At 43.9% G+C, this 21138-nt stretch overlaps 1 protein-coding gene across 2 annotated transcripts in view; it reads right to left on the reverse strand.

Annotated features, from left to right (window-relative positions):
* samd11 (sterile alpha motif domain containing 11) overlaps nucleotides 1-21138 on the reverse strand; it is a 90822-nt gene that overhangs the window by 7313 nt on the left and 62371 nt on the right. For both annotated transcript variants that reach the window (XM_088331628.1, XM_088331627.1), the window contains exons 7-10: nucleotides 16802-16955; nucleotides 2700-2815; nucleotides 1875-1953; nucleotides 1001-1707 (exon numbers count right to left, since the gene is read on the reverse strand). In XM_088331628.1, coding sequence (XP_088187754.1) covers nucleotides 1001-1707; nucleotides 1875-1953; nucleotides 2700-2815; nucleotides 16802-16955 — 1056 coding nt within the window. The remainder of the gene's footprint in view (nucleotides 1-1000; nucleotides 1708-1874; nucleotides 1954-2699; nucleotides 2816-16801; nucleotides 16956-21138) is intronic.

The following is a 21138-nucleotide window of genomic DNA, read 5'->3' on the forward strand; positions in this document are numbered from 1 at the left end:
CAACTTTACTGTGCATATGACAATAAACACTTGGAATTGAGTTTAATTTAGAAATAGACACTCCATTCCATCCATCATCTGCACCGCTTATCACAGAAACATCGAGTTTAGTCTGAAACAAGATACAGGGACTATATAAAACCCGGAGTAGCGCACCGAAGTCGTTGTGTTCATAATAATGTGCAGCCAATGTCCTCTTATATCCGTGAGGGTAGTAAATCCAGGAGAATAAAATATTTACAAATACAGAATAGAAAAAAATGCTTTCTCTATGCCGTCAGCCACGTGCTATACACATTCATCTTTTTCGGCCAATTGCAGGCTTTGTTTTGCCGTTTAAGCCAATGCCAGCCTGTAAATGATAAAAAGGATCCGCCCCTTGACCTCCGAATAACTTAAGCCAATATTGATCGATTCAAATGATGATTGACACATTGGTTAGCCAATGAAACGCCGGTAAATAAATCCCAGCATACACCGCGTACTACTTGGCGTTCGGGGGAAAATATAGTCGGCGGGTGCAAGTTAGTTGGAAAACTTTGCGATTTAATATTGATCCATAAATAAGGCGCACTGTATTATAAGGCGCATGGTCAGCTTTTGAAAAAAATAAAAGCTTTTAGGTGCGCCTTATAGTGCGGAAAATACGGTAAGTGTTTTTTGACCACCAGGAGGCGCTAAATAATAGATAAAAACAACATACTTTTGGGAGGTTTAAAAAAAAGTTTGTTGAGGGTTTAGAATGACGGAACATAATACACTGGTCCAGAAAAGTCTCTCTGTTCTAAAACAATTGTCAGAAACGTTTCTAAGTAATAGAAAAAGATCATTGCTAAGAAATGTCTCAAGAATTTTGTCCCCATTGTGTATGTGAGGATGGCGTGCGCCGTGTCAGGGTCAAAGAAAGGCCCTCATCCGGGCAGCCAGCGACGCGCACAAAGTGACGGCTAATGGCTTTCACATGTTACCTTTTAACCGTGTGCGTGTGTCAGATGCTCACCCATGTGAAAGTAAGGGTTGATGTAGGGGAATCCGAAGGGCAACGACTGCCCTTGAAGAGCGGGCAGAGGTGGCGCAAATCCAGGTGGAAACTGCAGCTTGACATCCGACTTGAAAGGTTGCCGGTTAGGCGAGTCGCTTTCGGACGAATTGCTGGCCGTGGCCAGCCGTCCGGAGCCGTCCCGGTTTTCCTTGGCGCCGTCTCTTTCGCGGCTCCGCCTGTCCTTATGTTTACTCCTCGACTTGGCGCCTTCCCGCCTCTCGCTACACGCTTCCATCTCGCTGTCCGAGAATTTGCCGTCCTCGTCGTCTCCTTCGCTTCCTCTGTCCTCTCGTCTTCGTTTGCGGTGGCCGGCCCGGGGCTCGTTCTGGGGACCCCGGCGTGGGGCCTTACCGGATTCGGCATCTGATCCGGTGGCCGGGCTCTGCGCTCGGCCATCTTTCTTTGGCTGCAGCTGCTGCTGACCAGTGTTTAGGACGGGCGCCGTGGCCCCGTGCCGTAGCGCTAGCATGGCGTTGGAGCAGCGGGCCAGCTCTTCTCGGAGCGGGTGACCCTCGGGTATATCTTGGAGGCTTCGCAGGGCAGGGTGGTCCGAGGGAAGGCCGGCGAGTAGTGAGTCAGAGCTCAATAGCGGCTGCTGCTGCTGCTGTTGCTGGTGGAGGCTCTCCAACTCCTTCTGTCTCAGTAGCTCAGCTGACATCTCCAGTCTGACGTGAACAATTCACATGTCAGTGTTTTACAAAACACATTGGCAAGAGACATACCCGTCAATACCTTTCAGAAAAAAATCATGACTCTTTAATCCATATTACATGGCATAGCTTTTAATTGTTTCACTTGTGTCACACACTGAAATAAACCCCCTTGCACATACCTGGCTAAATTCTGCTTCCTCAGCATTTCCTGTTGCCGCACAAAGATTTCAGTTTGAGCTGGTTGAAGAAAGCCATAACCTGGTGTGAAACCAATAAAGTGTAAATATCATGGCATGTAATAGCTGTGATATCATGCATATTATTGCTTCTATGTGAGAAAACATATCTCTAAATTTGAATGCTTGTTTATCTAAATTATCATTATCTACATCGTTCCTCAATGGTTTATCAGAGTTTTTAAAAGATGATTATCTAATTAGGTCAATATTAAATGAAGTGCACTTTAATCCAAATGTATTTTTGAGTTATAATACTGTTTTATCAATGTTTTTGAAAAAAAGATAAGTGTTTTTTCACAGGACCCTATGTTTGTTTGTCTTTCTCCTGGTAAATGGTTTTGGAAATACCAGGATTTTGACAAACCTCTGCGATGTATTGTTTTATAGATTGACATTAAACGCATCTAAAGGACATATGTCAAATTTAAAGAGAACAAAGCTCATGACTGTACATTCATGATTGATAACTATTTTAAAACATTTCAGGAATAGAATACTGTCTATAGTTCAGGTTCTGCTATTTTTCGCAATTGGTAGACTACAGAGAAGCTAGCACCATGAAGGACCTCTGGTGTCAAAATGATGCAAAATAGCTCATGTGAGTGGCTAAATGTGGGCTTAACTCCGATTTATCTGGATCTTAAAATTCTAAAATATCAAAGAACGATTAACAATATGTGTAAAATATATGCAATAACTACCACTTATCCAGATCCAATATTTTCATGCTGACGACAGTGTGAAACCTTCAGAACGGTGACTCACCAGGGGCCTGGCACAGAGCTGACGGCAAGCCCAGGAAGGGAGCTCGCAAGTGAGGTCCGAGTGCGATGTGGGGGGCCGTCGGGGGTGTTAAGAGGGGCGGCGGTTGGGACAATTCTCTGTGATGCAAACAGAAGTGAAAATACATGTAAAGTTAAAGTGCAAATGAATGTTGTTTTTCCACATACACTCCCATCAAAAAGTTACACTTTTATTTATAATGAGTTTTCCAATGTCTGTGTGTTTTTGCACAAAAATAATCTCATGAATTGGTTAGCCAATCTCAGATATGGCTTTTTCTTTGTCACTCTGCCTTGAAGGCCAGCATTTAGTGGTCACTCCTTTAATGTAGATGTTGACACTTGTATTTTGCTGCTAGTAGAGGAACTATTTCTAAAAATAGACATTGTAATTTCATCTATCTTGATTGTGCTCTCACTTTTTTCTACTGAGGTTAGCGCCTGTTTGTGCTGGTCTCTGAAGGGAGTAGTTCACACCATTGTAGGAGATATTCAGATTCTTGGGAATTTCCTGTATGGAATAGCCTTAATTTTTCCAACAAGAACATACTGTCTAGTTATACGAGAATGTTTTTTAGGCTATTCTGTCCATGTTTAATCTCTAACAAGCTAAACTGTTTTAAGCTATGCTCACATCATTACACAAGGGTTTTCTAATCATCCATTATCCTTTTGAAGCGATTAGAAAACATGGTATAGTAGATACAGAGAACCCCTCACTACTTCGCACTACGGTTATTGCTGGTTCTTCGCATTGCAAATCTTGAATTGAACTAACTTTTTAGTCATTGATATCAACATGTCTTGCATTGTGTTCAGATTACACCACGCAGTAAATGCTATCACATGGAAAGGTTAGCGAGGGTTTTGTGTGCTGGGTGGGAGTAATTTATGTGCGGGACTGCCATAGGCTGGTGTATGTTGTTTTTCAAACATCAGGGAGGGCGCGCAAGTTAATGGCTACAGCTACAGTTAGTATTTCAGCAGCTCGATACATTGAAAAGAAATTAATCAATTCAATCAGACTCTGAGGAAAGGAAGCAACCGAGGCGTCATCGGGGGAGAAGGCAAATAGCGAGGTTTAAAGGTCCAGCCTACTGCTAAGGCTAGGCTAAACACTCTTAAGCTACCCTGGCGGAGCCTGTATCTAACCTGGAGCTACAGCTTGTGGGAAACCGCAACATTCAGGACTGTTGTATTTTAATCATCACAGGGACCTGGTTCAATTCAAGGACATCCGATCCTCGCATGCAGCTGACCAGCCGCTCTCTAAATTGCTTTCTTGAACTGAAAAGGAGCTCTCAAATTTGGTTGTACTTTTGTATAAGACCATTTGTTCAACAGCAGTTCTGTGTTCTGTATTATTTGTTGACCTATAGTTGTTATTTTGCAACAGTCCTATACTCTCGGTCAGTAAGAACGGCATGTTTGACCTTTGGGGGCTTTTATGAAGGTGCAACGCTACTTTTCGGATTTGTACTTTTTGCAAGAGGTCCTGGTACCCACTAACCACGATAACTGAGGGAAATGTGTATTGCAGCTAATATAGTCATTTTGATTAGCTTTGTGTAATCTTCATTGATAGGCTTTTTCTTGAAAAAAATCAATACATTTCTAAGCAACCCAATATTTTGGAACGGTAGCGTAAGAGTGCACGTAGTATTTTTATCCGTTGTGTCGCAGCGGCACTGACGTGGCCCAAGTGCCTCATCGTTCTTGTCAAGCTGCAGTGATCCCCGCTGGCCATCAGCGTAGCCTTCGCCGCATAATGGCGCGCACACTTAATGAGTTCTGAATGCACAATGCCAGTGTGTCATGCTCTGACAGCTGGGGCGGCCCCTGCATCTTGACCGAGGCCACGGGCTGAAGGACCTTCTAATTAACACTCGTCCCGCCTCAATTCGCCCCGTAGGCCCCCCCTCCCTTTAAAATGGCCCCATTTCCCTCCCCCAATTCATTCCCGCCCTCCCTCCTGCTTTCCGAGCCCGCATTGAGGCCGCTAAAAAGATGGTGCGTCCCGCAACCTCAACTTTTGAAAAGGCCTCTCCATTATCTCCCTCGTCCTTTGTCCTCGTCAAGGGGGGAAGGCGCCTCTCACCTTTCTCTCACTCGGTCTGTCTTTTTTTTTTCTAACCAAACCACCTCATTTTGTTCCCTACGTCCTCCATGAAAAATGGGTGTTGTACGCGCCCTTTTTTTGCCCGCTCCCCCCTTCATCGTTCCCTATTTCACAAAGCTACGTTCTTCCTCATTCACAAGTATTATTTCTACATCCTCACAGCGACTTTAAAGAAAAAAAACCTGACGATAAAATAATGAGGCGTCTGCACCTTGACCTCTGACTGTCTCAAAACGTGTCTCAGAGGTTGAGGAAGACGAGGGGGAAGATGACTTTGGCGACTGCAACGTGGCAAAAACAACGACAGTTTCTGTCGGAGGCTTTAACCTGAGCTAAAAAACATAGGTTATTCATATGCTACAGAATAGAAGTTTGTTTTAAGCTTAGATTTAAACATTTCCATTTAAGTTGCAGATCGAATCTAAGGGGGAAGAGCATTCCACAGCACCAGGGACAGAATTGAGAATGCTTTCGAACCTGCGGATCTCTTCTTGGCTCTTGGGATCACTAGTAGACCAGCATTTTCAGAGCAAAGGCTCCTGACCGTAACTAACTAACTAACTAACTAACTAACTAACTTCCTCCCTCCCCCAGTTCCTCCCTCCCTCCCTCCCATCCTTCCTTCCTTCCTTCCTTCCTTCCTTCCTTCCTTCCTTCCTTCCTTCCTTCCTTCCTTCGTTCCTCCCTCCCTCCCTCCCTTCCTTCCTTCCTTCCTTCCTTCCTTCCTTCCTTCCTTCCTTCCTTCCTTCCTTCCTTCCTTCCTTCCTTCCTTCGTCGGTCATATCCCTCAAGAGGGGTGACTGACAGCAAGACATACAATAACAAAGAAAATAAAAGGGAAATAGATAGCATAAAAAAACACACAAAAAGTTTTGGACCATGGCCAATCCAATTGCCCAAACATGTTAGGCACCTCGGCACCCAAGTTGGTCATGCTTTCGTCCCTCCAGATGAAATGGGACACCAGAAAGCGGCCATGTCACTCGGGTCAGGGTGACACAACACACTCTTTTGTTCAACAGCAGGGCCGACAGCTTTCACTGGTTTACTCCTGCCGCATCATGCGGGTGCTCAGCCCATCCTTAAGAATGTGTCCACAATCCCACTTTCCTTTCACAACACCTCTCCTCTCCACCTAAATATTTGACTGAGTCACTCTGGGTGATATTTCATTTGTCAATGTTCAGAGCTGTTTTTGAGAAAAAGTCACGGAATTTGAAGGACCAATAACTAGCATTTCGGTCTTTTCAGAGTTAAGGCGCCTGAAGTTAAGTGAGATCCATTCTTTTTTCTCAGTGAGGCAGGCCTCCAAATTTCCACAATTTAGTGTAGCAGATTCCTTCATCGGAAGATATAGTTGAGTGTCATCTGCGTAGCAATGAAAACTGATATTATACTTGCGAATAATATCACCTATTGGAAGCATGTAAATGCTGAAAAGAAGGGGGCCAAGTACTGAACCCTGCGGAACACCACAGGTAACATTAAAAGGCTCAGATATCATTTCACCATATTTAACACAGTGGGTCCTATTTGAGAGGGAAAGGATCTGAACCATAATAGGACGGTTCCTGAGAGACAGATCCATTTTTCCAACCGTTCTAGTAGGATATTATGGTCCACAGTGTCAAACGCAGCACTAAGGTCCAGCAGCAGCAAGAGTGATGAAGCGCCGGAGTCCCATGCCAGTAGAAGATTATTGGTTACCCTTTTCAGTGCTGTCTCAGTAGAGTGGTTAGCCCTGAATCCTGATTGCATAGATTAAAAAAGATTGTTCTCGGATATAAAATCATTCAGCTGCTTTGCCACAACCTTTTCAAGTACTCTAGAAAGAAACGGTAGGTTGGACACAGTTCTATAATTACATAATCTTTCTGGATCATGGTTGGGTCGTTTCAGTGTAGGTTTAATAACAGCGGACTTAAAAGCCGCTGGAACTACACCTGAGGAGAGTGATATGTTTATAATATTTAGAACTGAAGGTCCGATCAGCAAACCTGGAAGCGGGTCAAACAGGCAAGTAGTCGGTTTGGCCGTATTCACCACCTGTTTAATATTATCAAGTGACAGATCGCTAAATTGGGAAAAAATCCCTGGACAGCAACCATGTCGCGCATCTATAGATTTCAGACCTTTAATAAGTGATGTATTAACATTGTCTTTAGAAATTTCTTCCCTTATGCGTTGAATCTTTTTATTAAAGAAGACCATAAAGTCATGGGCTGAATGAGCTAAAAAGCGCTTTGGGAAGTCTTGACTTGAAAAGCGCTATATAAATGCAGATCATTTCATTTCATTTCATGGGTAGAACTATCTGGAATAATCTGTTGCATCATTAGCGATGCTACAGTGTCAAAAAGGATTTTGGGGTTATTCTTTTGTGCCGCAATCACCTTCAAAAAATAGGCTGAATTTGAAGAGGCAAGGGCTGCTTTATACTTTAACAAGTTGTCACACCAGGTTTGACGGAAAACCTCAAGCTTGATAGCGCTCCGTTTTCTTTCAGATTTCCTGCAGTCTTAAGCGATCTGGTTTCACCAGTAAAACAAGGCGTGCGTCTTTTAGGTCGTGATTTAAGCTGTAGGGGTGCTACTGAATCCAGGACACTAGCCACTGTAGCATTAAACTGATTCATTCATTCATCAAAAACAAAATTGAAGCAAGCCAATAATAAAAAAAAACATAAGTATACTCTAGTGTTTTTCAACCAGTGTGCCGTGAGACCTTGTCTAGCATGTCACAGAAAATTGTCCAATTTTATCTTTTCCAAAAAAAATCAAAAAAATCTGTATATTTCCCTCTTTTCCAATGATCAGCTGTTTAACTGTAACATTCATCTACATAAGTAGGTGGCAGCAGATTACCTGTTTTTTTCTCTTTATATACTAATTATCCACTCTCAGGGTAGTACAATAAAATATAAATTTAATAACTTATTCGGTTTAATGAAGCTGTTTAAGATTGCACTGCCACGGTAATAAAATCTATTGAATAAGGTAAAACCCGTGCAAATATTTTTACCTTATTCAATATTTTCCTTATTTTTAAAACAAAAAAATCATGAAAAATAAAAAAACGGAAAAAAATGAGAACATAGTACAGTAAAACATATGAATGATTCCTCATTTGAAGTATTTGTAGAAAATCAAGTTAAAGACAAACTGAAGTATGAAAAACAGGTTAAAAATATTCTAAAATGTATAACTGAGGAAAAACATGACATTACTTACTGAGCCATAGTAAGTAAACACAAAAGATCAGAAAGACTGGGGAAAACTAGGTAGCGTGATAATTTAGGGTTTGGAAAACTCCAACTTTTTGGATGGAGTATTTATTTATAATGATAAAAAGTGTGTCAAGGCTTAAAAAGGTTTAAAAACACTGCTCAAGATCTCATTCCCAGCTGTATGATTTCTTCATTTTATCATTTCAGTCATTTATAACTTCTTCACGTATTTAGTCGTAAATAATGTACGTACTTACAATTATTCATTTATTTGAGTGTAATTACTTCTTCAAAAATATATTTGACTTCTTGATAAATCAAATGATCCAGTTGTTATTCAGTCTCTCCAGTGTTTCAAGTGGTGTTATTAGACAGCCTTGAGTTTTATCTGCACTTGCCAGGTCTAGACAATGGGCTGGTGGTAATTAGTGTAAAAGTGATTGTCAACCATTTTGACTGTGTACTTGTGAATCAAACAGTTTGTTCTGTAGCTCATATGTGCCTGTAATATTCTGAAAAAGAACTTCAACAGAACTGCTCAACTCTAGCGCTTGTTGTATCCATCTCACTAACTGGATGTTAAACCAACACACAAAAAAGTCATTCCTTTTCATATACAATAGCTATCAGGCATGATTTTGTCATACTGGAAAAAAAACCGTAATAGTTTTATTAATGCTGCAGTTCCTAGTCAAACCCAGTGCAAGCTGAGCCTTTCTGACCAATATTTTGTCAAAATTACAACTAAACTCCGAAGGGAGCTTCCAATACCCGCTGTTAACAAACAAACAAACAAGAAAAAAAAAAACAGTTTGTTTACCTGTTTAGCTAGAAAACATTTATTCAGCATTACCTAAAGTAAGACCACGAAAGCATTAGCTCAGGGCGGCGGTAGCTCAGGAGGTAGAGCGCTCATCTTGGGATCAAGGGATACCAGTTTGAATCCCGGCTCGTCCGTGTTACATGTCGAAGTGTCCTTGGGTAAGACACTGAACCCCTAATACCCCCAATAAGCAGGTTAGCGCCTTACATGGCTGCAAGGCCGCTATTGGGAAATGTGGAGCACATTGTAAAGCGCTTTGGGAAGTCATTGACTTCGCTATATAAATGCAGATCATTTCATTTTCATTTCATAGCTAAACTTGTGAAACTGACAGATTAGGTAACAATTCAGAATCAAGTTTTGAAAATATATTGTATTTTTGATTTTGAGCCCAAATGTCCCAAATGTTGGTTTTGAATATCTGGCCCTGAGATATCACGTGTCACGTAAAGGCATAAGGTTAATAGTTAAAGCTGAAAATAAGACTTTTGCAAGAGAAAAACAAAACTATATATTATAAAAAATTATTATAATGTTTAGTTATCAATTAACTGCCCTCAGCCAGGCGTAACCTGGACACTAACCTTCTTTGCCTTACATTCAGACTGCCACTGTAGCTTGTAACCTTGGCTTGTGCTAGCTTTTTCTCCTCACACCACTCTGCTGTGTGTGAGCCATACACAAGCAGACAAAGGAATGGAGCGGAGGAAAACAAAGTGGAAAGCAACCACGGGACGCGTGCAACCGCAAATATTGTTTTGTAACCGTGTTCAAATTAGCTAGCGCCTGCTTGTCTCCCGCTTGGCTTAGCGGCGAGAGAGCGGAACAGCTTGGAGGGGAAACTCACATGCAGGGACAAGAGCTTGTGATAATTTTGAGCTATTGCTTTGTGTTTGTGTGCTTTTACGTACACGTGAGTTTGCGTGAGTTTGTGTGAGTGTGTCCACGCGTGTGTTTGTAGCTGAGGGGGGTGGAAAGCATTCATCGATCGCCGTTGCCGCTGAAATGTTAATGCTAATCGTATAACCGCTCTCTCCGGCGGCGCCTTGCACTCCCGTGGCAGCTCCAATTAATCTTGGGTGAGGGCTGTGGCGCGTGACCCCAGGGCCGCGGGCTGGGGGCCCCCGCTAGCCGCTTCTTATGTAATTACACCGCCCAGTGTGTAATCACCTGGTTTAATCCCTCAGGGCAAGCAATTAGCCTGGCGACGCTAGCCGCGCCGCCGCTCACGCAAAAACCGCCATCACATCCCCCTTCCCCACCCGTGGCGCGGTAGGCTCCCCCGCACGCCAAACGGCCTCAACCGCCGCCTCTCAGATGTTCCCTTTTCTTTCTGCTGTCCCTTTGCGCCGCTTACCGTTGCCTAGCGTTAGGCCGCAGATGAATAACGGTCAATTAAAGCTGCATGACTGGGGCTGCCAGGCGTCTGCACCACCATAATTAGGCCTAATCACGGAGTGCGAGGCGGGAAGGCGGGAAAGGAGTGCTTCTGACACTCCCCTCCACTCCTTTCCTCCCTTCCCTATTCTTTCTCCCCCTCTTTATTTAGAACACAATTTAGACCAGTGATCGTTGTCTGACAGTATTTTTACGTTCTGGTAAGAGCGGCATTACACATGGGTGCTGGTCCTATCCTGGCCATGTTTTTGGAATATGAGAAGAAACCGGAGTGTCAGAGGGCACGAGGAGAACATGCAAACTCCACACGAGGAAGTCGTTAGCTGGAATTGAAACTTCCGAACTGTAACGGCTAATAGTGTACTGTGGTCGTTTAACGCAAAATATCAGCCAATCGCAGGGCACACAGGGACAGACAACTCGCTCCCTCATTCACACCTAGGGACAATTTCAAGTTCGGTCTAAAATGAAGCTGTGTCAGTAAAACAGGCATGTCGGATGATTTAATCGGCCCGGCCATACATTTTTGTGTATGACAATAAAGAAGGAAGTCTCTTGATCATTTCTGTATAAAATTAGTATTTTTTAAAATAAATGGAAGACAAATGCTCTCTCCAGGCCACCAGAGGTCAGTTGATGTGTAAAAGAGCTGATGTTCAGCATCCAGACTGAACGACTTAGTACCAGGACATACGCGATCAAATTTTGCAATGTGGTGTGACCATTTAGAACTATTCCGCAGACTTTAAACCCTTGTGATGCTTACCTGGCGACTTTAGGTTTAGGTTCTAACGGCGGTCAGATCACAAAGATACCGAGGGTGGACGGGACATGGTCTAAAGAAACGAGGTTGCTATTGGGGTCGGAGAAGAGACGGGCCGACCCGAGGAAACTCACGAGCCGCCGCCATGAGGACAAGCAGCGATACGGGGGAATGGGGCCAGGTTGCACAAATTGAAGGAACGTGACACCTCAGTCCCTGCTGAACCCAGCCGGCTGCAATGGTGCAGGGCAACTGCTAACCCAACCTACGCGTGCACCCTCATCTGTGTCGCTCCGTGCGACGGATGGGCGTGACGTGGGAAATATACGCCTAGCTTTAGATGGCCAGGTCCTTTATTTTGTATTTCTTTTTATTTCATTTACGACAATTGCGGCAATTTTTTTCCATTCCTTGAGTTTTTATAGCGTGGTGAGTTGTTTCTGGTCTAAAACTGCATTCACTCAACTGTTAAAATAAACCCGTAAACGCATTTAGTGCAAATCATGAATATCAGTTGTGTGCCCATTGTTTTTGATTACATTTGTTATACTTAGAAAAAGATCCTTTGTCATTTGTTAAGAAGATGAAGGGAAGGGTACTGAAGTAGTTTAATGATTAAGCTGAAAAACACTGAAAAAAAACCTAAACATTTTCAGTTGAATTATTTTACTGATCCGGCCCGACTTAGAGAAGAAAGTCTGGATTCAGCCCCAGAGCCAGAGCCAAGTAAAACAACAATGGGTAAATAAGAATTGAACTGCAACTACCCACTGCCATACACCAGCACAATGGCCGGTGGTTTCCAACCACTGATCGAGACCGACCAGCTTATGTTTTCGCGTTGGCCCTTCCGAGTTGGACTTGTAAAAAGGTAATTTTGGTGGTCAGCCCGCGTGTGTGTGGCTGCGTGTGTGTCACGCTGTGCCGCCAGTGAGGCCGAGGGCTTCTGGGAAATTCACTCGTGTGTGACGACCTGTCAAAGTGGCGACAGCGTTCCTGTCCTGAAGCAGCCCAGGCGAGGATTGTGCGTACGTGTGCGTCGCGTGCGTGTTTGTGCGTACGTGTGCTTTTTGTGCGTTTGTGTGTGCGTGTGACAGGACTGCCCTTAATGACGCTAGCGTGGGGGGATTAGGAGCGCGGCGCGGCCGCCTTCGGCTCCTTCTCCGCAGGAACACATTTACACAGGAAGCTCATTAAAATGGATGAGGCGCCCTCCTCTCTCGCTCAAACCTCCCTCCCTCGCTCCCTCCATTTCTCCTTTCCCTTATCTCACATTCTCTCCATCGCCTCACTCCCTATCTTGCTTCATCTCTCTCCCTCCCCGTCACATCGTCCTCTCGCCTTCTCCACTTTTTTTTGCTCTTGCTTCCCTCTCTTCATCCCCATTTTAAGCCCCCGTGTTTTCGACTTCCTTCCTCCCTTTTTTCTTCCATCCCTCCCTATTTGCCTGGCAGATGCTCTGTGAGCTTAGCTCCATTTAAGGCCAGACAAATGGAGCGCCAGGCTTTAAGCCCATTGAGCGGCCCTAATGATTTGTTTTTAACAATGGGCCCTAATGGGCCCGAGATAATCAATGATGAGGGGTCGAAGGAAAGGTGAGCCATAGAGTGAGTTAGGGAGGGAGTTTGCCGCCTTGACTGACTCGCTTCCTCAGCCGCGGCTTTTCATTCCGGCAATTATCTCTATTTGAATTCTCTCTTTGCGTTGCATTCATTGCACTTTGGGGTCACTCTTGAATTTGGTCCTTCTTCTTTCTTTGTGCTGGTTTAACACAGTCCGACTCCTTGTACCTAACAATGCAAGTATACTCCACGCAGGGAAACATATGTAAATGCAACACTGATGTTCTTTTGAAATTTAATGTCCATCTATCACAAAAGACATGGGTGTATACTTATGTCAACATCTCGATCTGACCGGATTTAATATATAACAATTTGATTCGGTTTGTAAAATAAAAGATGTTCTTGGTATATTTCCATTCCACTCAATCTTTGCCCTGATGCATGTTGGCCAAGAGCAAACGGTGAACAGAGTAACTTTTGAAACCCCCCGCATAATTTGCTGAAGATCGATGGGACAACACAAACTAAAATGTGTCAATGTGTACACGAACAAATCATACATTTAAAACTAAAGGTCCTCTTTGTGTTTTCCAATCACAACCATGGTTGCATGATGCTGATAAATTTACGGACTATAGACTTTGCATTACAACAATCAAATGGTTTCTTGGTTTTCTGTTTGAAACTGGCGAAGAAGAGGCAGTAAAAATAAGTGAAAAGAAACTGTGAAAAGAAAGAAACGAAAACATAAAGGTTCAAGACAAGGTCTTATGTTGTGTGCAGTCTTCTTTGACGTTTTCTGGCCACATTCTACGTTTTCAAATTTTGTTACTATCATCTGGTTAACGTTCGGCAATGGTTCCAAATAATCGTGAGATGAAAAGAGAATCACTCTTCATGGAAACATTAACAAAGGACAAACAATGCATAATGCTCATAATGTTTATGTTTTGCAAAAAAACTTTTAGAGAATTCACTTTTTGTTTATTTTTTTGCCAGAGTTGTCCAGTTCATCAATTTATAACCATGTCAAGATCCAAGAGAGCCTTCTTCATCTTGCAAAGGATTTGTTGGATAATACAGTAATTCTCTTTGAGGGACATTGTGTATTATTTATCGCTTCCTAGTGATAAAAATAACCTCCATTAAAAAAACCTTTGAAAACTAAGAAAAAACTACATAAACCTTCATATAAATGTGCATTTTTTAAAATACTCATAAATCAAAAAGTTGTTAAATCTATTACACAAGACTAAGTTCACCTAGAGAAAGCTGGCATGATTGGCCGCCATTTTGTTGCTAAGGTTACCCCAAAAATACAAAACTCTTGTGCTAAAAAATGAGAAGTTCGGTTGTTCGGTGACTGTCAATTGATTCTGTTTGCAGAGGATGTTTGTCATTGCTATTGTATCTCACTGCTGTGTATTGTTTTGACTGTCAATCATGTTGCTCTTCTTTGATTACCACACCGTTTAGGGTGGATCTGCTTTTGTAACCTAGGATATTTATGATTAATTTTCTTTGATAGAAATTAAAGTGCTCAGAGGATTTGGGTCTTCTCACGGTCTCCTTGCAAGTTCAAATTCATTGATGTATTCTCCTTATTTTGAGTGTCGACTAAACTACAGACTTAGCCATCGCTTCAAAACGTTGTACTTTGTAACATTCAATGAGCTTTGCAGCTTTCGGTGGCACTACAGTGCACAATATAGTGACATCTTGTCAAATATTACACACTGTCCCTATAAGCGGCCCAAGGTCCAATCTGGATACAGTATTTAAGGACAGGTGTAATTCAGCTGAATTAATATATGGGTTGCATTGTGAATTTAGTGATACACTTAAAGTTCCCTTTTCTTCTTTCGTTCTCTCAATTTTAACAAGGTACAATTAAGGCCAAGTGCCCTTGAACACATTTTTCCTATTAACCCTCCACTTATAATCCCTCAAAAAGTGTGTGGTTTGTGAAGAGGTTAAAGAGGAGGCAGGTGGGAGTTTTTTTAGGGTGCAGGGTGAGGCCTACTTAACCCTTTCTGGCCCAGTGCGGCTAATTAAGCTGCCGCGGACACACCGGCGGCGTCTTTCCGCGGCTCGCTGGCCACATTTGCACGCCGCCCTGGGCCACTTGGCGCAAATTATATTCACACAAACAGAGGCAAATTTAATCCGCAAATAGCGTCTGTTCACGCTGCTTAAAAATGGAACACGTGCACGCACATTTATGTGCGCACATGATGCACACTTCCCGATGGCGCACCAGGAGGCCGCTCCGCTTCTTGCTTCTATCCCCACCCCTTCCCTGACTAACCAGACCCCAACACCCCCTCTCGCACAAACATCCCATCCTCCTCTTCTTACCGCCTTCTCTCCTCGCTACTGCACCGCCGGCCCATTATCGATCCCCCGCCTCTCCCCGCGCCACATAAATAATCGACAAGCAATTATCCGCCCACTCCCGCTGCCCCTGGCTTTGTTTGGAAGGCACAGGGGCCAGCGTTGGGGGGCGGGAGGGAAAGCGGGAGGTAAGGCGGGGGGACGTGCCGGGTACGCAGCCGTGCGTCTCCACAGTGGTCGGCGAGAGTTTATATGGACATGCACACACATACACACATTTTAAACACACACTTAAAGCTATTTCCAAACAAATATTTTTTCCAGGGCAGCACAGAGGCGCAGTGGTTAGCGGGTGTGCGGCACAGTTCTGAGGTCGTGGGAACCTCCTGCGTGGGTTCAAATCCAGCTTCGGGCCTTACTGTGCGGAGTTTGTATGTTCTCCCCGTGTTTGCGTGGGTTTCCTCCGGGCACTCCGGTTTCCTCCCACATTCCAAAAACATGCATTTCAGGTGAATTGGCCGGTCCAAATTGTCCCTAGGTGTTAATGAGCGAGTGAGTTGTCTGTCCCTGTGTGCCCTGCGATTGGCTGGCAACCAGTTCAGGGTGTCCCCTGCCCACTGCCCGAAGATAGCTGGGATGGGCTCCAGCACCCCCGCGACCCTACTGAGGATAAGCGGTGCAGCTAATGGATGGATGGATATTTTTTCCAATTAGGGCAAAAAACATGTTGTGTTCCTCCCCACAGTTATGCATATAGGTTGCAAAATATTCCACGCACTGGGGGACTCGAGAAAATTCAGTCTCAAAGTTGACCCCTTTGGCTCGCTTCCTCTAGAGTTGTGACGTCATTAGAGTAACACATCACTTCCAAAATGGCGAATCTCGTTAACACAACATGTGTGGCAGCTCCAAAACAGACAGGAATTGTAGTGAACAGCGATGGAATACCGCTGTGCTTGGAGAAATTTGAACTTGTCTGACTCTGTTGCTGGGGACCTTGTGACTGTTTTTTTGAGTTACATGCTTCGACCTCCAAAATCTGCTTTAAGTAAGTTTACCTGCCTTTTTTGTCGCGCGTATTGTGGTAGCTACCTGTGAATGTCTGGTCTGCTGAGGGCTTTCCTGTTATATCTGTTCCTGATTGGTACACGTTGACAGCCGACTGTGTGTTGTTTGGCAGACTAGCCTTGCGTCAGCGCCGCTTTTGCTGTGGTCCTTGGTTTATTTATTACCGGCTTGCTTCACTTTTGTCGCCGTAGCCGTTGTCACTTTTTCTGGCTAGTTAGCCTGGCTGCTCACTGCATGTCTTTGGTCAGCCAGCCTCGCGTTTTTCTGCCATGGCTGCAGCCGCCTTTCGTTGACCGGTCCCGGTTAGCCCTCTGTTGGCGGCTCTTTGTATTTTTTTTCCAATTAGCCCCATTAGCATTTCCCACAAAAATGACCAATACTTTGCTTAAACCACTTGTAACCTTTGAGAAATTAACATGTAAATGAATATGGCGACTGGTTTGCTTAGATGGCGGTGTTCCTCGGATGACATCACAGCTCAGGACGGCAGAGACCAGACATGCCGTCTTCAAAATGCATTATCTCGGAAAACAATTCGAATACACCAATAAAATATATATTGATTTCATGCAAAAACAATTTAGTATTTCCTCACATTTTAGAAGTTCAAGAATTTGGAATTACCTTTGAAAAGAAACAGATCTTCATGCATGAGGAATGTGTTTTTCAACCTAGCTTTCTTCACATCAACTATAATGGCCAATTGTGAGGTGGATGTTAATTAATGAGTCCTGCTTACACTGCAAAACATTGATGGGCCCCAGCAAGTGTTTGCAAGCAATTCCTCACCTGTCGGTGTAATGTGCATCCCTGTGCTGCGGTAGGCCCTGCTTGCGTCTCTGGCTGGATGATGAGGAGCTGCCTCCCGTGGGCAGGTGAGCTTCTAAAGCAGCCGGATTCCTCACCGCCGCAGCCAACGCTTCATGCTGAGCACGCAGCACGTCTGAGTCAAAAACAAAGGGCGAGTGGAACAGGGAGAAAATAGGATGATGGAGGATTGAAATCAGTGGAAGAGAGACAGTAATATGTATGTTTAGCATCCTGCGGCTAATTTCCATTCAGACAGACAGAAAAGCCCAATGAACATCTATTTACACGCATCCGGAGTCAGCTTTGCTAGGCTTTGAGAGGCAACTATGAGTAGGCCACATATTCAAACATGTCATCTCAACTTTGCTCTTTTCACACAACAAAGTGAAGTGTAGGTTTACAGTAATAGACTTTTTAAACTAGGATATGACAAAAAATCTTTGGCAGTGTGTAGAATTTTGTGAAGCATCTTGTTTAAAGCACACCAAGTGCTATATGAGATTTAAACCGCAGAAGCAGCCTGTTAAAAAAATAAATCATTCACTTTATCTTGTCCCAAAAAAAACATAATTATAACTCGCAGGTAAATGAACATGCAATAAATATTAGACCGTTTTCTCCATGATAGGGCCCGGTCACACAGCCTTTTGCGTCTGTATCGCGGGTAAAATTTTGCGATTTTTTTTTTTTGCCCGTGGTTGCCCGCGGTAGAAAATGCGCAAAATTGGCCAACCCGCTGTTCATCCGTGGTATGCCCGCAAAACAGACGCCGGCGACTGTTCCGCTTCCTCATCGCGTCAGTTCCACGTCCTTTCCGCGTGTGGACCACGGGTATGAAAGCTGCCGAGCCGGGCTGTAGAAATCATAACCGCTCAAGACACAGTCCCGTGAAGATCAAGATTTCAAGCTATGGCACCGAAGAAGCCAATATGTTATTATTGTAATAGTTTTTCATTTTTATTTTATTATCTTGTTATGAAATGAAAAGAAATGTCAAGAAATAAAAATGGATTAAGACGAGGTCACTACGGTGACGGGGATCCATGTTCACCCCTTGACGTCTCGAGCACAACTGACGTGTGCTCGGCAAATCGCGCTGAATATACGCGGAGAAAGGCGTTTGACCGTCACACGCGTTACACACGCTAATTCACGTGATAACACCGCGATACAGGCGCAGAACAAACGTGCTATGACCGTGCTCCACCCGCGATTACCCGCTAAAATTCCGCGTCCTACCCGCGTGTAACCACGCCCTGGCCGCGGCCGTAGCACGTCGTTCCGCGTCCGTACCGCGTCATATCCGCGTGTGTACCACGTGTGCCGCCCGCGGTTACCCGTGGTCCAAAGTTTTGAGCAGCGCAAAACTTTTTTGCGCGGCCAACCGCGTGTTAATTTCTTGCCGCGTGTAAAGCACGGCTGTATCTCGTCTGTATCGCGATCTCAAAGCGTCCAACAGCGTCTGCTTCACGGGCAAAAATTTCTGGTCGTGATTCAGCCGCGATACAGACGCAAACGGCTGTGTGACCGGGCCCATAGTGCCAAACTGTTTTTAAAAGCAGCGTTTACCTTTTAAAACGTTTTGGTTCATTTGGATTTTAGCAAGATTAGCTTGCATTTACAAGATACATATTCATGTCACAGCTGGAAGGGAGGTCAAACTAATGGGTGTCACAAATGAGAGACAGAGCTAGCTAGTAGCCTGAGCTCGATCTTACTTATGCTAAACCTGATGGAGAGTTATAGGTAGCTACCTGTCATTGTCTGTCATATATTGTTCTCTCAATTGAAAATGTTTCTAATGTTTATTTTCTGTGTGTATCGATTGTTTGCTCCTAAGCTAGAGGAGAAATAAAACACAGTGCTAGCCTGGGTCATTTGTCATTTTTATTTTGCATTCACGCCATTCCACATGAGAGCTGCTAGATCAGGTTTGTCGTTACCCAGGGTAAAGTTATGGCATAAAGGAGGGGACGTGTCCCGACCGATATTATGCGATCATCTAAAAAATGTGGTGTGACCACCATTATCAAGCAATCATGTTTTTCCCCCACCAACATTATGCGACCTTTTTTTTTTTAAGTGCTGTGTGCCCACCCATGCCAAGACGAGACCTACACCTTTGGTTGTCACTGCTTCTAGGAAAAGAATGGAAACAAGTAACCAGTTTAGTTATCATCCTTAATTGTTGGGATTTATAAACATTTTGATCTTTTTCAGACCATGGTCATAGAGTAGCTCACTTTGGTTTTGGATAAATCCCCATACAATCTCATGTGTATGTGGCTGGCAATGGACAAAGGCTGGGATTTTGACCATCAGCGATGTAGACCTGCTTGTGGCCCTCTATCTCAACTTCACAGCCACACCACTCTTCTCCTAAAGCCTCCTGCCTGGCACCGAACCCTGACCTATGCCATTTATTCTTTCCGTCTCCTTTCCTCGCCTTCCCGCCCCAGTTTGCCGGCGTCCCTCCCAGAGAAGACCTCATCATTATTGGCTAGGCCAGGCCGCACCAGGAGACAAGGCTTCTAATGAGAGAAAAATCCATCCAGCTCTCTCTCGTTCTCTCCCTCTCTCTCTGTGCACCTCAATCTATCGACCCCGCCCCGTCCCCCCCATTTTAATTAGACAGATCCCTTAGGTGCCGGGGGGCCATTTCCGCCACCTGCATGGGCGTTATGTGAGTTTGTGTGGATCTGGCTGATTTAGGTGCCGCCTTGGAAGTGTGTGCGTGCTGAGCGGGCGCCGGGGTTGGTGGCGGGGTGGGGGTGAAGCGACAGATATTAATGCGGCCTAGCTCCGGTGTATCGATCTGTTTGCTGCGCCAGGCCACAGGGGACTCGGCTGGCGGCAGACAAGGTTGTGTCCATGTGTGTGTATGTGTTTGTGTGGAGGTGGTGGTGGATAGATAAGAGAGGGATCAGAGGGAAGTGGAGCCCCAAAGCGCGGGCACACAGTCAGTTGTGCACAATGCAGGGGTGACACGGTGACCTCTATGAGTTTCCTATGGGAACGCTGCACACCAAAGTGATAAATTGGGATGATGCACTGCTAAAGGGATATTTTGGTGATTTGGGATTGCATAACCAGGGCAGATTAGGGGGCAGGGGGTTGGACAAACTCTCCTTGAAAAAAACAAAAACAAAAAAAAACAATACCCCAAAATATAATTCTCAGGCTGTTTGGTGATTTAGAAATTAACACATGGTGATTGGTCATGTTACCAGTTTTGTTTGGGAAAAGTTTTTACATGTCATTAAGTAATTTAAGACAGTAGTTTCCGCAATCTTAGGTGAACCCCCAAAAATCTTTTGTCTTTTGTGATATTTTTTTTCTTAAATTAGGTGCACTGGACTATAATTAAAACTACAGTGAGGGCTAGGGTTGCACGAAAAAAAGTACCATATTTGTGCATTGATTGGTCAGTCAAAATATATCACTGATCACAATTGCATACCATTGGATCCTGTAAATCGGCAAGGAGCGTACCGGATCCTATCCAGTAGACCACCGGGGATACAGACGACAAATGAATAGGCATTTAGTTTTATCTCATCATCAGACTATTTTAGTTATGGTGAAAAATTGGTTATGTTATTTTTGGGCCAGGTTGCGAGAATATTGACAGACATTAAAGTGATCGGTGGTACGGAAAAGGTTGTGTACCATGACTAAAAATTGTATGATAATGAGGTAAGACCTTGTGCCTTTTTGTATGTTATTTCTATCCCTAGAAAACAAGTGGACATCCATGTCCCCGGCGGCCTGATGGTTAGGATTTGGTGCTCTTACCATTGCTACCCGGTTTGATCCCAATTGCCACCATTGTTATGATCGTGGTCAGTGATAAAACGCATCGTCAAATCAATAATTACACAAATATTGTCACGCATTTCCAATTTTTTCCTCATATTAAGCGCACCGAATTATGAGGAAAACGTTAAACTTAATGGCCAATTTGGCGGACCTTATAGTCCGGAAAATATGCTTTTCGCATTAGCTACATTATAATAGCTTACAATGTGAACTACCTGATAATTAGTTCACTGTTTCAAATAATAAACAATAGAGTACAGCCTGGATGTCCAAGGAGTCTGAATTTACATTAGCACCAAATTGGACACATAGTCTTGACAGTCATAAATGATTTGCTGCAAAACAGGGATTCAAAACGACATTGCAATGTTGTAAAAGTGATTTGCAAATCCTCGTTGGTTGCCATTTGCTTATCACTTGTGAACACAAGGTGGAATGATTTGTGTGTGTTGTATTGTATCACACTGTAAATGATGCATAGTACTTGGCACATTTGC

This window comes from Urocampus carinirostris, chromosome 3 (assembly GCF_059441175.1).
Source record: "Urocampus carinirostris isolate Australia breed hairy pipefish chromosome 3, RoL_Ucar_1.0, whole genome shotgun sequence".
Lineage (NCBI taxonomy): Eukaryota > Metazoa > Chordata > Actinopteri > Syngnathiformes > Syngnathidae > Urocampus > Urocampus carinirostris.